This window comes from Ciconia boyciana, chromosome 1 (genome assembly GCF_034638445.1).
Source record: "Ciconia boyciana chromosome 1, ASM3463844v1, whole genome shotgun sequence".
In the NCBI taxonomy this organism is placed as follows: domain Eukaryota; kingdom Metazoa; phylum Chordata; class Aves; order Ciconiiformes; family Ciconiidae; genus Ciconia; species Ciconia boyciana.
Genome location: NC_132934.1, coordinates 193271805 through 193287031, shown reverse-complemented (window position 1 = coordinate 193287031; position 15227 = coordinate 193271805). Strand labels below are relative to the sequence as shown.

The 15227-nt window shown below is 37.8% G+C and overlaps 1 protein-coding gene across 2 annotated transcripts in view; it reads right to left on the bottom strand.

The window, feature by feature from the left end:
- Positions 1-215: 215 nt before the first annotated feature.
- CCDC169 (coiled-coil domain containing 169) overlaps positions 216-15227 on the bottom strand; it is a 32735-nt gene continuing 17723 nt past the window's right edge. Inside the window, exons 5-8 of one of the 2 annotated variants that reach the window (XM_072854721.1) lie at positions 10369-10467; positions 10115-10168; positions 6199-6275; positions 216-2615 (exon numbers count right to left, since the gene is read on the bottom strand). In XM_072854721.1, the coding sequence (XP_072710822.1) occupies positions 2513-2615; positions 6199-6275; positions 10115-10168; positions 10369-10467 (333 nt within the window). In that variant the 3' untranslated portion in view covers positions 216-2512. The remainder of the gene's footprint in view (positions 2616-6198; positions 6276-10114; positions 10169-10368; positions 10468-15227) is intronic. The other variant, XM_072854730.1, reaches the window with a different exon arrangement.

The window sequence follows — 15227 nt, the reverse complement described above, 5'->3', positions numbered from 1 at the left end:
TGTAAACAAAACCCTTTTCACAGCACAGCATAATAGTAGTGAGAAAAGTCCGTGCAAGATAAATCCAGGAATTTCAGAACACTCATCCATCCAAAACCACCAAACCAAACCAAACCAAACTGAAAATTCCAACACAGTCTGGGAAAGCTAGCAGTGTAGAAGTTTTATTCAGGTCCAAAGAAATAACACAACATTTTTTAAACCAAAAACTATCTTTTTGCTGTTGCAAAGAAACTTGAGTCATCAAACTTAATCATCAGGGTGCCCTTATTTTCAGAAAGGCGGGAGGAAAATGAAATGCCCAATAATTTAAAGAGTAGGAGTACAGAACTATAACCATTTTGCACAGCAAACATTACAGCTGGACACACAATTAGAATGGTCAAACACATGTTTTAGGGCTTAATTATCATACTACTGAGTTTCAAACCCTGAGCTTGTTCCTGGCAAGCTGAAACAGGGACTAAGAAGTACATAGCCGGCTCCTCTCCTCAGGCCATTACTGTACCAAACTATACCAATAAATGTATCTTCTTAGGCTTCAAAAAAAAAGTCTCTTTTTAAGTCCTCAGTGAGGACTACCCATGAGGGAAGCGTCCAAGTTTCCTGCTGTGAATAAATGCTGTTCTGCGACATTTGTGCAAAGTTTCCAGTTATTTTGAGGTGCTACAAGGACTGGACTTGAGTGCATTGACTAACATTTGATCCAGAGACAGCAGTAGTAAATGTCTGCTGCACGAATCCAAGAACTGGATATTCTTCACTACTGCAGATGTCCCTTGTCTCTTATGCCAATAGGACCATTATGGTGATTTTTTTCCCTCTCCTTCTCCACAATGACAAATGCCAGCACAATCAAAATTTGGAAACTTTCCATGTGAAAAACAGGAACAGAAGAGTGCTAACCTAATCAGCTGTGCTATGCTTTCAGCTGTGACTGTGGGGAAAAAACTGGCCAGGCAGACCACCCTGCTTACGAAAGAATGAGACCAGGTACATCATGGTAACTTTAGAAATATCTGTAATAAATCTCATACTATGCAAGAGAAAAAAAAAAAGGGGTTTCCATACTGAATATGATGTACAATACTGCGGGTCTTCTTTCTCTGCATTTAAGAATGACATCATTGATCTTTTTGTATGAGTTTAATTACAGCCTCACTTTAATGCTGCCAGTAATAAGGAACTATTAGTACTGCTCTTAGAGAGGCAAAAAGCTTTATTAGATACTGCAAAGAGCTAGGGATGCTCTTAAAAATAATAAAGGGCAGTCAATCAATCACATTTGCTCTGCGAAGAGCTTTTAAGATGTAACCCAGAGGCCTGAAGCTTCATTACCAAAACATTTTTCCTGTTGCCACTTAAAAAAATTCTGCTGAAGTTTAATGACTAAAATGCAAGTAATGAAACTGCAACAATAATTGCATGCTTAAGAATGAAAATACAGAGTAGTTCTACTTTCATTGAAGAGATGACTTTAAAGACTGGCACTATTTTGGACCCTAAAAATACATGGATCAGTGCCACTGAAGAATACATAAAGATTTCTGTGGAACCCAGACTGTGGATACAAAGGTTCATCTGAGAGTTCAAATTTCAAATAGCAACATACCAATACCAGGAAAAAATAACGTGTATATAGTGTTTAAAAGAAACAACCCCTCCACAAGATAGGCTCTGAAGAATCCTTAATAAAAACTGCTCACTTTTCCTTTCATTTCTCCCCATTACTAGTGCATAAAGTAGCAGGAAATGGGGCTGTGCTTCTAAACCATGTGAACAGAAAGTGGTGGTCAACACAGGATCTGTGCCAAGCCAGCTTTTAAAAATGTTAAATTTGAAGATGTATTGTCTTCTCTGCTCGAGTAAGAAAGCTCATGGAATATAAAACAACTTCATACTGTAAAGGGCCTCTGTGGTATGTTATCATGTAAAAAATCAGACTGGCTAGTAAACTATGTTGTCGGTCTTTTTAAAAGCCAAATGAAAGGCATGTTCAGCTGTACCAACATCAGACTACTCGAGAATCTCTCTCTGGTGCCCATACTGAATGGGGATGCCCTCGGATGGAATTTTATCTGAGATTTACCATTTCAGGTGGTGAGGTAATACTTCAGGTTACATCAGTCTGTCTTTTCCTTCTTCTTGGTTGAGAGGTCAAAAATATTAGAGGCTTGTTTGTTTTCAATGGTTGCTGTGCTGTCAAAGAGTTCAAGGATCTACCTAGTGGGTAAATAAATTAGATGTTTTCCAAGGCTTCCAACTCCTTGACACCCAGAAACACTGATGAGAACCAAAACGGAAAGGGTGAGAGATCACCAGAACAAAGACGGCAACTAGAAAAACAATTCCATTAGGCAGAGGAACACTTACATTGAGGCTGCCAAGAAGACATACCAGTCTGGGTTTGGTATTATAATATGGCACAACTACATTCATTTTCAATTTAGAAACTTTCAGTTAAATGAAATTCTTTAAAAAGTGATTGGAAGTTCTTGGCATTAATATTAAATCAGTGCTTTAGTTTTGGAAGCTGCTTCACTCCTACAGTCTTTTTAATCGACCTTTTTTGGGGATTAACCATCTTCGGGTTTCCTGGAACACTGTATCTCCCTCTGAAATAAAATGGGTGAAGTTAGTCATCAAGTGTCACATGCCCTGTAAGCTTTAACTGCGAGAAAGTTGCATGCTTTTTATATTTGCATAACTGATTACTATTGTCAATTAATAAACCTGAGAGAGGAAAAAACAAGTATATTTCTGGGTTTGCAGGCTAGCAGAGCATCTAATTATTCTGCATACAAACTGAATCCTCATCTCACGATTCCTGACTACTTTCTGTTACCTAAATGATGGCATTTGGAGAACATGAACAGAATACTAAATATTTGCACAAAGAGAATGATAACTGGCTAAGGAGACATTTTAATCAGTTACATAATCCCCACTAGGAAATGGAAAACCACTTCATGTAGATGTAGTTACAGTTATTCCACTCTGGAGACCCACGCTCCTGAGCCCATGATCTTACATAGGAAATGCTGCCAGCAGACTTCTGAAGTGGTACTCATCATGGGTACCTACACAACCCACATGAACCCTACTAGAGGTAGGGTTTGATCTTCTAAGAGAAATCAGTGAGAATGTAAACAAATCTCCAGGGGGGAAATGGTGATTCCACAAACTGGAAGGGTCATTCTCATGATCAAGCAGCATGCATCTCTACTCTTATGCAACGTACATCTGTTTCTCTCCCTGTTCATTACTACCGTGGACAGACAGCACTTTACATACTCTAACGACAATATACAGGGTTTCAATGTCTTTCTCAAGTAATAGGCACTCTGAAGGAAAATATATCACAACATCACATAATTATATGCATGATGGTAGCCAGAGAAATATTTTGTTATGCGGTAGAAGCTGTGATGACATGATCTGTGCAAGTTTCAAATTTCTGGGCAAACAGCCAACAAAGTTGTCCCTAGGGCTTGCTAGTCTTCTTGAGATTGACACATCATTTGTTCCAGCTCTTAGAAGCAGTCATGGTCTTGAAGGGAGAGCTGCTCTCATAGAGATATGGAGCTGCTTTCACTCAGAGCTTGGAAGATCAGAACCCAGGGCCCCAGTTTGCTCAATAATCAACTGATTATTCAAATTCAAATCAATTGATTACTCAAAATCTTGATTTGATTACTCAATTTGATTACTTGATTTGATTACTCAATTTGATTACTCAAAATCAATTGATTAATCTGTAGATCACTGTAGAGTTAGACCAAGCAGACAGCGTAGGTCTGCGTGGAATTCTGCAGGCAGCAAAACCTCTTTCCACTCAAAACCAGCTGGACTTATGGACTTAGAAGCCAGGTAGTTGCAGCCAGTGCAGTGTTGAAACTGAGCTAATAAGCCCTGCTCTATGCCTCAGTATAACAGTAAGGGCTCAGAATAACACTAAATTGGCTGCTCAGATTGCATCAGAGACATGAGTCATCAAGACATTCATGTTTTTTCCCAATCGTGAGCTAGCCTATCTTGTTCTTGTCCTGTGAAATAACATAAAAAGGACCTCTGCTGAACTTGGCTTCTATGTTTGGATGGCCAGGAAACTGAATGCATCAACAATTAGTGTTCACAATTACTACTCAAAAATGTTTCAGTGTTGCTTTAAGATATAGGTTGGGTTTTCCATACCTGTACCTATAATTAAAACAAACATTAAACATAGTTTCTTAGTATGGTTTGAAATCCAGTGAAAGTAGGTGTTTTCTGAAGGGCCAACAGAAGTGAGATAAGAACTCTGGGCAGAAAATTTTCAAATTATTCTCAAGAACACATTTATTTTCAGTCATGCAGGTCTTCACTTATTTGAATGAAATTATTTCTCATTAATGTCAGCTTGAATAAACAACCTTCAGGCTGTAAATCAAAACATAATTAAAAAGGAATAACATAACAATGGCTGTGTTAACCTTGTGATGATCAAGGGGTGCTTACTTACATTCTAGTATTTCCTTAAAATACAAACTATGCCAAATCCCCATTCTTATCTCCATGTTGCCAACTAAGACCAAAGTTTGACCTGAAAGTTCTAAGTCACTGGTTATAAAAGCCAATGCTTAGCAAACTGGGTCCTTTGCTACTAAGGACAATTTAAAAGATTAACAATTCCCTTCATGTGTGTGAAGTACTTTGAAAAGTTACAAAAAAAATCCTCTGAGGGAAAATGGGTTGAAAGGGGATATTTTATTACAATATGCATCTTCTGAGACCAGCAATTACAGGACACTTTATTTTATTTTACAATTTATTTTCTTTTGTTTGATATAAAGAAAATTACACAAACACACTGTCATATGATTTCAGGGCAAGTAATGGTCTACTCAAATAAACTATAAAAAAAACCCCAACATAATCACAGATCAGTGCTAACCCTCATCAAATCTCAATATCTGGCTGATGATATTTAATCTCCCAGCAGAGACAGTGAATTCTGCTAGTTCTGTCTTCCCTGACCTTCTCCATGTGAGCTATGTTAAACATTACTGGGGCCAGAAGCAACACACAGGCTATATATGGGGTACCTCAGACCCATACGGTGCTTTTTCTGTAATGAGAAACTTCAGTTATAGGCTCTAATTCATACTGTACTACATTAATTCATATTCTACTAATATCCTCTCCTGGAGCATGAAGCTCCACTGTACCTATTTATGAAATCCTGTGATTCTGTGCTTACACAGAATGAAAGGATAAAGCTGGTAAGCAAATACGTCCACACAATTTCATGCTTATAATTTACACATTACATTTTCAAATGTTCCCAATATGTATTGTGTATGCTCATTTTAATAATATAGGTAAGTGGGTTCATGGAAGAGTATTTACTGTGAGATACTAAATATACAGAAACCATACTAGCTCAGGAAGTCTCCAAATACAAAGTATTTGGGAGAGTTCCAAAAGCAAATATTATATCTGCCTGCTTACACACTTTTGTAGGCATCTACTTATGGCCACTGGAGGCAGGATACTGGGTCCGGCACACTTTTGATGTGATTCCCTATATTCTTTGTATTTTATATTCTTAACATTTTCAGTTCAGTTAAAAATAAATCTCCTCCAATTTCAAGCTTTCTCACAAGCACTACAATCAGAAATTCATTTTATTTCTATATAGCTCAGAGCAGGTGGACTCTTTTCAAATTTAAATTTCTAACCCATATAACTAAACAGAAATCTGTTAAACAATGAAGCCTTTATATGTTGTCATCTAAAATCACTCACATTATCATCCAAAAAGCTTTACAATCTCTATTGGCTAAAAAGGACCGAGCAAGGCATTATTTAATTGAATTACTCTTAATGGACTAAAAGACATACTTGTTGCTCCCGACTCTGCAGTAATATAGAAAAAAATGATCCATTTTAAACACAAGTTGAAAGGGAAGAACATCAGAGGTATTGTAAGATTTCAAAAGGGCCACTTAAATATATATATTGTCAATATTGCAACATACTTAGTATTAAATAAAACTGATTGAAAAGCAGTATCAAAAATAATGTTAAGATTAATACTTTGTCAGTAGGATTATGCTCAGTGATATTTACCATGAACAGAGAATTGCAATATTCAAAACATAGTACTTGGCAAAAAAGAATAAACCAGAAAACAGAGAGAATATAAAGGAAATCTACCTCAGTATCTGGTTTTCTTCCTTGCCTGTCAGAGCATCTGTTTTTTGCCTTTCAACAATTTTAAGTGTAGCTGAGGTCTGCAATAGCCAAATTTTTACAAAACAAGTTAAATTCTAACCACAATCACAGTTAAAGAAGTACAATTTTTCCAAACTAATTTTGACCCAATATGATCTTACTGCCATAAAGTACTTTAAGCACATATTATACTGATGCCTTGTTGATTTGAGGAATTGAACACATGCCAAAATACCATTATTTATTAAGCTGGACAATCAGAGAATATGTAATTTCAATCAGAATATTTTTGGTCATACTGCTTGTAACTCCACATTTTCAATGAAGAACCATTATATTTCTAACATACTTCCCTGAATGGGAAACAAAACAAATTATAGTGACTTAGTTGTACTTTTGAATGATTAAACCATTAATTAAGAACAGGAACTACTTTAAAAATTAACACAGCATGGAAATCTTTGCATACTCTGGAAGTCTACATTACTGGACATACTGAAAAAAACCCAGTTGTTATCCTTGGTATTGCATTTAACAGAATCTGAGCAGGATTAAATCAGTTGGTTCTCCTGTTCCTTAGCACAGAGGGTTCCCTCCTCACCCAGCACTTGCTGGCTCATCCAGCTGCCTTTATTAAAACTACCTCTCAGAGGGACAGCTATACCATGGACAGAAAACCAGAAAATACAGAAGGGTTAGGGCTTGCCTGGCTGCTGTGCACACTTCGGTGTCTAGTCTAAGTGAATGGAATTTTCTCAGCCCCTTTAAACAGATCCATCAGGACCATGTCATAAATATACAATAATCATGATATACGATGTATCGGCTACACCAGGCCAGTGAAGACTTTCTGAAAGCCTAGAGCTAGATTTTGGGGCTACCTAAACAAGGGTCAAGGTTTGGATTATTACATTACATGACATATTACATTACAACATTTTATAGCATGTGTGAAAACATCTTGCGCTTGTGATAAAAAAATCCAGCACTGAAAAGAAGCACGTCTCACTGCTTATAAGATAATGGTTTCTACTGTGCTTCCATGTATACAGTGCACCAGGCAAGTATTCCTGATCCAGTCACAGCAAAGTCAGCTGTAATTAAAGCAGACTCTTCTCAGAGTGCAAGCATAAAAATGGAATAGGATCTGCACAGATTTACTTCCTTGAAGGCAAGAAAGTTTTTGCACTTAAGTAACTCTAGCACTAAAGATGATGGCTAGTATAATTTATCATCTTTCTGAGCAGATGTGATTCTGTGACACACGAGGAAGACCTATGCTACAATTGCCTTCACTGTTTTTTTAATTTATATTAATATAGAGTTCCAGTATATACGATTATTATCCATGGCAATGTTTCTGCTGGTACAGTTTACTCCAGGCCTATCCCAACTAAAAGGAGCTGTTGTTGCACCAGCAGCTTTCCAGCGGTACCTATCTATAATTGGGGGCTTCTTCTGCAAAGAAATCCCAATCACAAGCCAGACTCTACTATGCTAGTAAGAGTTTGTGGTAAAAATCTGGCCTGAAAGAATGGCCCTTTTAAAGATCTGTTATCGTTCTTCTTTGCCTGCTTCTCAAACCAATTTCTGAATACCACCAGAAAGTGCTTTGAGATTTGTGGAGTCCAAATTCCAAACCAACATTTTTTCAGATTGAAAACAAAACAAAAAAAGCAAACAAGAATACAACATAAACCATCGGTGCCTCTAGCATGAGTTCTGAAGTTTGTGAAATCTTTAATTTATTTTAAAACTATCATTTAAAATTGACTATATATTTATGGATCCAGACAAGACAAACAACAAAAGCACTCAGAAGATACATATATTCTGTAAAAAAGCAGAAAAGCACTCGATAATAAAAAAAGTAAATAAAAGAAATGGCTGCTCAGAAGCATCTCTCTCTTCTGCTTCTGCCACAGGCTTCAGAAAGGATCCAAAACAAAGTAGAAAAAAACCCAAAACATCTGGGATTTTTTAAGACCTACCAATGAAAACTTCCATTCTTTTTTTTTTTTTTACTGTAAGCCATAGAAAAGCACAAATATAATGAGGAAAAAAAGGCCTAAAAAAACATTATATCCATTCTGTGTAACTAAGAGTGTCACTGGAATATATTGTTGTCACAGGATAACAATATCCTGTAGTATATTTACTTTGGAATGTATGGAAAATGTTAGTCTATGGGTAAATCCTTCTAACTCAGCTGCTGCCAACATTACTGTGCAGACTCTAGAACAGTGAAATTTTAATACATCTGAAAGAGTCTGGACTGAATGTAAGTCTACTTCTTCCTCTATTGTTAAAATTAACTGCTAAAAGGGAGGGCATACATATGTAGATTTTAAAAGAATGTAAAAGCAACAATCAAATCAGTGTCATAGCAGAACAGGACCTGAAGGGACCAGAAAAAAACATTCTTTAGCAATCAACAGTCAACCATGATTAGGTTGACTGCCATGTTCCGATTAGCAATGTAAAAGGTAGATGTCTAATCTAAACTACTCACCTAGGCTCTGCCTATAGCTCAGGAAAAGAGACAGGTAAGTCCCCGGGAAATTAATTTCATCTTGATCTAAAACAGGTGTGATGGTTTGCACCTTTACCATGCTTCTCTCTCCACAGATTACAGAGGATCCCTCTACAACTACTTTAGATTGGCTGTTTAACATTCAGAGAACTAAAGATAAGGAGATTAATCTGAAGATTATTATTTTGCTCTCATATGATTCTGAAATCATGGGGGCAAATAACTGATTACTAAAAATATAATGCACTAATTACCTTGAGTGTTGGTGGCAAAAACCTAGTCCCTAATGCCCCACTTGAGCAACATGCCAGTGCATATACCTCACTTCAAATAATGTTTTACGCACGTTTAAGTGCTTTTCTAGGCAGCTGAACATGGGCACTCCTCTTGCTAGCATGTTCAGTAATAAAATAATCTTTTATTTCCTACCTTCTTCCTCCAGCAGTTCCCATTTTCACTGTTACTGCAAAGATATTAACAGTTATCATGGGCATTTCCTGGGCTCTTTCTTGGTTTCATGCTGAAAAGTTAGTTTAACCAATTCTTTCAGATTTCCCAAAGCAGCAATGAACCACGTAAGAGAATCAGTTGCCCACTGTGCAAACACATGGAAACACTGCTAATTACAGTCTTTCACCCCAGTTAGCTACGACAGGGTTTCAGTGACAGTCATTCCTGAGTATCACACTAAGCTATTACTTTTACGTTATTCAGGAATTAAGAGCTCTTCCAGAATAAGAAGTACTAGGAAACTTTACAGGTTCCTTTACAGGCTCCTCTAGTTTGTAGTATCAACTTTTATGTATTACATAATTTGCAGCAATAAAATTTAACCTCTCATTTAACAAAAACAAGGATCTTATCCCTTATCTTATAAATTTAATTGAAATATGTGCTGTATTGTCATTCTGAGCTGGCTGGCTAGTTTGTCTTTAAAAGAAAAAAGAGGAAATACAAAAAAGAGGAATTGCTACTTAAGGTGGGTGTCACTACTGCTAATAATTTGGTTCTGTTCTTTTCAACTGAAACATTAAACTAGCATAGCAGTCTTGTGACTAATGGATGGGCAACCAAGTATCAGAAAATTGCTTCAGCTTTCTCAGTTAGGAGCATTTTGACTATCCTTGGGAACAATGAAACTCCAATGGATACAAAAGCAAAAAGAAGTACTTAAAAATAAATAAACTGTAGCAATTGTTCAATTTCTAGCTCTTAAAATTTTTAAAAAGCAGCTTTTGTAATGGATCTGGTAGATGAATGAAGTGATAAAAGACTTTGACCTAATGGCATTAACAGATGCTGTTGCTATATTAAGAAAGCATAATGATTTTTAAAAGTTATTGAGTCGCACGGTTTTTTTCTTACCTGTAAGATCTCTGAGAGGTACATGCGCCGCTCATCATTAGCTTTGTGGTAAGCCTACATTTAAAATAAGGGATATAGGCTACCATTAAGCAAAATACTTTAAAAGTTGAATCATACAGGAAGAAACAAATATACAGCAGAGCTTTTTTCCAGTGACGTATTTTGTGGAACTATTCTATTGTGTGTTCCACACACATTGTCTGTTTGTCAGACAACATAATGGCTTTTATAGATTAGAGGCATAGATTACAAACCTTTGCTTCTTGTTCTAGTCTAAGTTCATAGTCTTTTAGCTGATTCTGGAGACTTTTCTTCTCTTCTTCTAGTTGTTTAAGAACCTCCTTTAAGGAACCCTGTGGTTATAGTAAATAAAATGATGTTTTACAAATATTTCCATTCTGTATAAAGATACCATCACCATAGTCCTTGTTCTTCAAGCATTATGATGTTTGTCATTCTATTTGCTTTTTGTGCACTTTTTGTTTACATTGTTCCAGCTGGCACACTGCAGAGACAAAAGCAATTAACCATATGCAACAATTATCAGTTATGCACTACACATTTCCACTGTGTTAAAATGATACAGATATGGTTTTCCACACTGCTGCTCCTTGACAGGTTAGCAAAGTCACCTCGTGGTGACCAGCCAGAATTGCTCCTTACTTCTAACCAAAGTTCACTCTGATGAGTCCTTTTTAGTAGGAGGAAGATTTCAGGTCTCACCTGCTCATCCATTTTCAAACCACTTGCTGGACTGGCTGAAGAGGCACATGGGATGTCAAAGGTAACGCATAACAACTTGGCAAGAAAGCAGTATTTTGTGGGGAGACTATCTGTCTTTTACCTATAATTTATCTTGTCTACAACTGGGATGAGCTAGAGTAACAGGGGTAGAGTCCATTTTTGGTTACTGGCACTGTCTGGTTTGCTCTTGGCTGTGTAGTGGAAGTAGAGCGCACACCCAAGCAGGTCCTCCTCCATTTCTAACACAGGAAACTGTTTCTCATAATCTCCTTCATAAATTGATCCACTCCATCCAGTAGAAACATTCTTATTGGGAGGCTCTAATAGTAGATGGCTTTTTTAATTCCTTGCCTCAGATTATTCAAGGTCAGTTTATACCTGTTTGTCCTTGTATTGAAATTATCTTTAAGACGACTGCTCTTCTTCCTCCCTGGTGTTTGCCCCCAGCACGCACAGACAGAAAACAGGAACATCTTTTTTCAACATTCATTTTACTAGGATAAATAAGCTGAGCTTTTAAAAATGGTCTCTCACACAGCAGGCTGTCCTTTCATCTAACCATCATAGTAACCACTTTGTACACCAGGCTGGAGCTCAACCTTTTTATGGTTGGAGAACAGAGCCGTACTGGAGTATGCAGTACTCCAGAAGCCATCTCACTTCCTTGAACAATGTCAGTAATACTTCTTTATCCGTACAGAGAAATTTTAGGATTGCATTTTCCTTTTTCACAGCTGCATGGTGATGGCTCACAGTCAACATGGGATCAGCTAGAATACCTAGATTCTCCTCTGCAGCTATGTCCAGGTAATCAGCTCTCAATTCATAACAGAATTTGTTTACTATTTCCTAAATCCTTTGGTCTACGCTATTAAATGTAATCCCATTTTTAATAATGTAGTCTTCAGTCTCATTCTGTTTCGAAACAACATCCAGATCCCTATTATATTACACAATTGGTATCAGGAGAAAGATACCATAATCTATTTCTACTTTGTGTATCGAGGTCATGCATTAAATGTTAAGATTAGTCCTAAACCTGGTCCTGGAAGAACTCTGCTTGTACTCTCCCAGCAGCCTCCTTCATTAGTCACTGCTATCATCTTCCATTTGCCAGCTCTTTACTCCTTCAACAAATCTACTGATTTTCATTTTCTCCAAATTAATCAGCCACTTCCCATGTGACATGGTATCTTTATCAGAGCTCACAGTGAACAAAATTCTACATTTATTGTGACAACAAATCTATTGTCTCATCACAGAATGTCAACAGGTTTGCCCACCATGAGCTGCTTTTAATAAATTCATATTTCAGTCTGGTTTCGCAACAATTATTCCTCTCTTTCTCTATCTTAAAACTAAAAAAAAAAAGATTTGCTTTTCTCCAATGCACGCAGTGCCATCATCCACAGCTTTATTAAAACCACTTGCTATCAGATCAATGATGTAGCAAGCCAGTTCTTTCAGAATCCTAAGGTACGGATTACCCATTTCCCTCAATTTAAGCATACCCAGCTCCTTGAGTGTTCCTTAGGATTTGGTTACTGTCATCTCCTCTTCCAAGCACTTGCTGACATTAACTATTTATTCCTTTGTCCTGCATTTTGTTGTTTCTGCCTTTACTGAAAACTTAGGCAATATATACATGTTTAATTCAAAATTAAAGAATTCATGATCACTTGATCTGACAGTTTTTATGACTGGCTTTTCTGCAATGTTCTTCTAGATTTTCAAAATGTAAAACAGCATTGCCTTGTTTTTATCCAGTATTTTCTGATAAAATGTGTTAACTATCACATCCACTGATATCTGTGCCTCATCATTATTACTAGCCCTTCATTTTCAGTCTTTATTTACAAGTATCACATATGATACAATTTCTGGAAGTAATCTAATAATATTATATCCAAATTCATCCATCCAAATTTCATATTTATATCTATTTTTGACTGTATGGATGGGATTCAGTCTGAGGTGAGGATATCTACATTTGAGTGTCCATATGTGAACTAAGCTCCTACTAAGTGTCACAGTCAATACAATCAATGATGCGCAGAGATTCATTCAGCTGAGGAGCTAACGAGCTCAACTCAATTGCTATCTGAGATGCCCTAGAGTGTCCAAGACATTCATGTGTGGCAGATATGACATGGGTTACAGGAGACACATGTCCTTCTGGAGCAGCAGTGGGCTACTCTGCACTGAAACATCTGCAGGTCTCTTTGTTTACACAACTATTGCACTGAAGATGCCTACTTAGATAAATGTAGATACAACTCTCTACACTCAGCTGACTGTATTAATTAGACCTGCACTGCCTGTAGTAGGAATTAAAGATCTAGCCAAGAGGTAGACATCTACATATAGAAAAGAAAATATTGGTGTCCTAATATTTGAGTCATACTGTTTCAATATATATTATTTCCCAATATTATTGTGATTAAAATTTGTTTTCCTACCCATCCTTAAGATGAATTAATCCAAACAGATGATGAAGAAAGAACAAACAACATTAATGTAAAAGCCTCTCACATCTGCTGCATACCACCTCTATCTCTGTTTTGATCTTTCCAGCCAAGTGCATACCTTTAACACTTGTTATCCCATCATGTTTTCATTATGAATGTTATTACATTTCAGGCTAGTCAGGTTCTTCCATTTGTCTGCTTAGGCCCCCTGTGTAAAATAAGTATCTATTTCAGAATTTTTGTTTGTTTTTATTTCTAACTCAAGCATCTCCCTAGTCAGAATAGCTGAATCCTTTCACTTTCTGTACTGACTACCTGGCCATTGCCTTAATAATCAGTTATTTCTTCTCATGACCTTAATGCTTTGCTATGCCTTTATTTACCAGATTTTCCTGGTAAACATGGAAAGGAAGATAATATGACTCTCTCCAAATATTCTCCCCTTCTTTTTTCCCTATTTATCATGCAAACCTCAGATCCAGAAGGCCAGTATCCATGTGTGGTCTGTTTCTCAGAGTTTATGAATGCTTGCTAATGGTAAAAAAATCCCAAACCTAATTTAAGCCTTAAGGGATCAATACTGGGTCCAGTCCTGTTTAACATCTTCATTAATGATCTGGATGATGGGGCAGAGTGTCCCCTCAGGAAGGTTACAGAGAACACCAAACTGGGAGGAGTGGCTGATACACCAGAAGGTCATGCTGCCATTCAGAGGGACCTCAACAGGGTGGAGAAATGGGCTGACAGGAACCTCATGAAGTTCAACAAGGAGAAGTCCAAGGTCCTGCACCTGGGGAGGAACAACCCCAAGAACTGATGTATGCTGGAGGCTGTCCAGCTGGAAAGCAGCATGGTAGAAAAGGACCTGGGGGTCCTGGTGGACAACAAGTTAAACATTAGCCAGCAATGTGCCCTTGCTGCAAAGAAGGCCAATATTATCCTGGGCTGCATTAGGCAAAGCATTGCCAGCAGGTCAAGGGATGTGATCTCCCTCCTACTCAGCACTGGTGAGGCCACACCTGCAGTACTGTGTCCAGCTATGGGCTCCCCAGCACAAGAGAGACATGGACATACCGGAGAGAGTTCCATGAAGGGCCACAAGGATGATTAAGGGACTGGATCACCTCTCCTGTGAGGAAAGGATGAGAGAGCTGGGACTGTTCAGCCTGGAGAAGAGAAGGCTGAGGGGGGATCTTATTAATGTATATAATTACCTAGAGGGAGGGTGCAAAGAGGACAGATCCAGGCTCTTTTCAGTGGTGCCCAGTGACAGGACATGAGGCAATGGGCACAAGCTGAAACACAGGAGGTTCCCTGTGAACATCAGGAAATACTTTTTTACTGTGAGAGTGACCAAGCACTGGAATAGGTTGCCCGGGGAGGTTGTAGAGTCTGCCCCCTTAGAGATATTAAAAAAACATTTAGACATGTTCCTGGGCAACTGGCTCTAGGTGGCCCAGCTTGAGCAGGGGGGTTGGTCAAGACAACCTCCAGAGGTCCCTTCCAACCTCAACAATTCTGTGAGTCTGTGACCTTTATTTTATTGTTACAACTGTGCCCTCCATCCCTCAGTCCGTACTTTGGTCAGACCAGTTCAGCTTCCACTTTTTTGGGCATCCATCCAGCCTAGCACAGTCTTCTTTGGTCTGTTCCAGAGTGAACTTGAAAATGGCATTTGTCATTACATGAAAGATTACGTCATTCTTATAAGCGCATTTTCATCTCAGGTCCATAACTTATATCCTTGACTTTGGACATCATCAAGACGTTCTATTTTCTGAATGTGTAAAGTGATAGTCCTACCAATGGTTTCTAATAGATAGCCACCAAACACATACATCTGCCTCTTACATCTGCCTGTTTGAAATCTCCAGTCTCCTCCTTTCTAGCATCTGCAGATC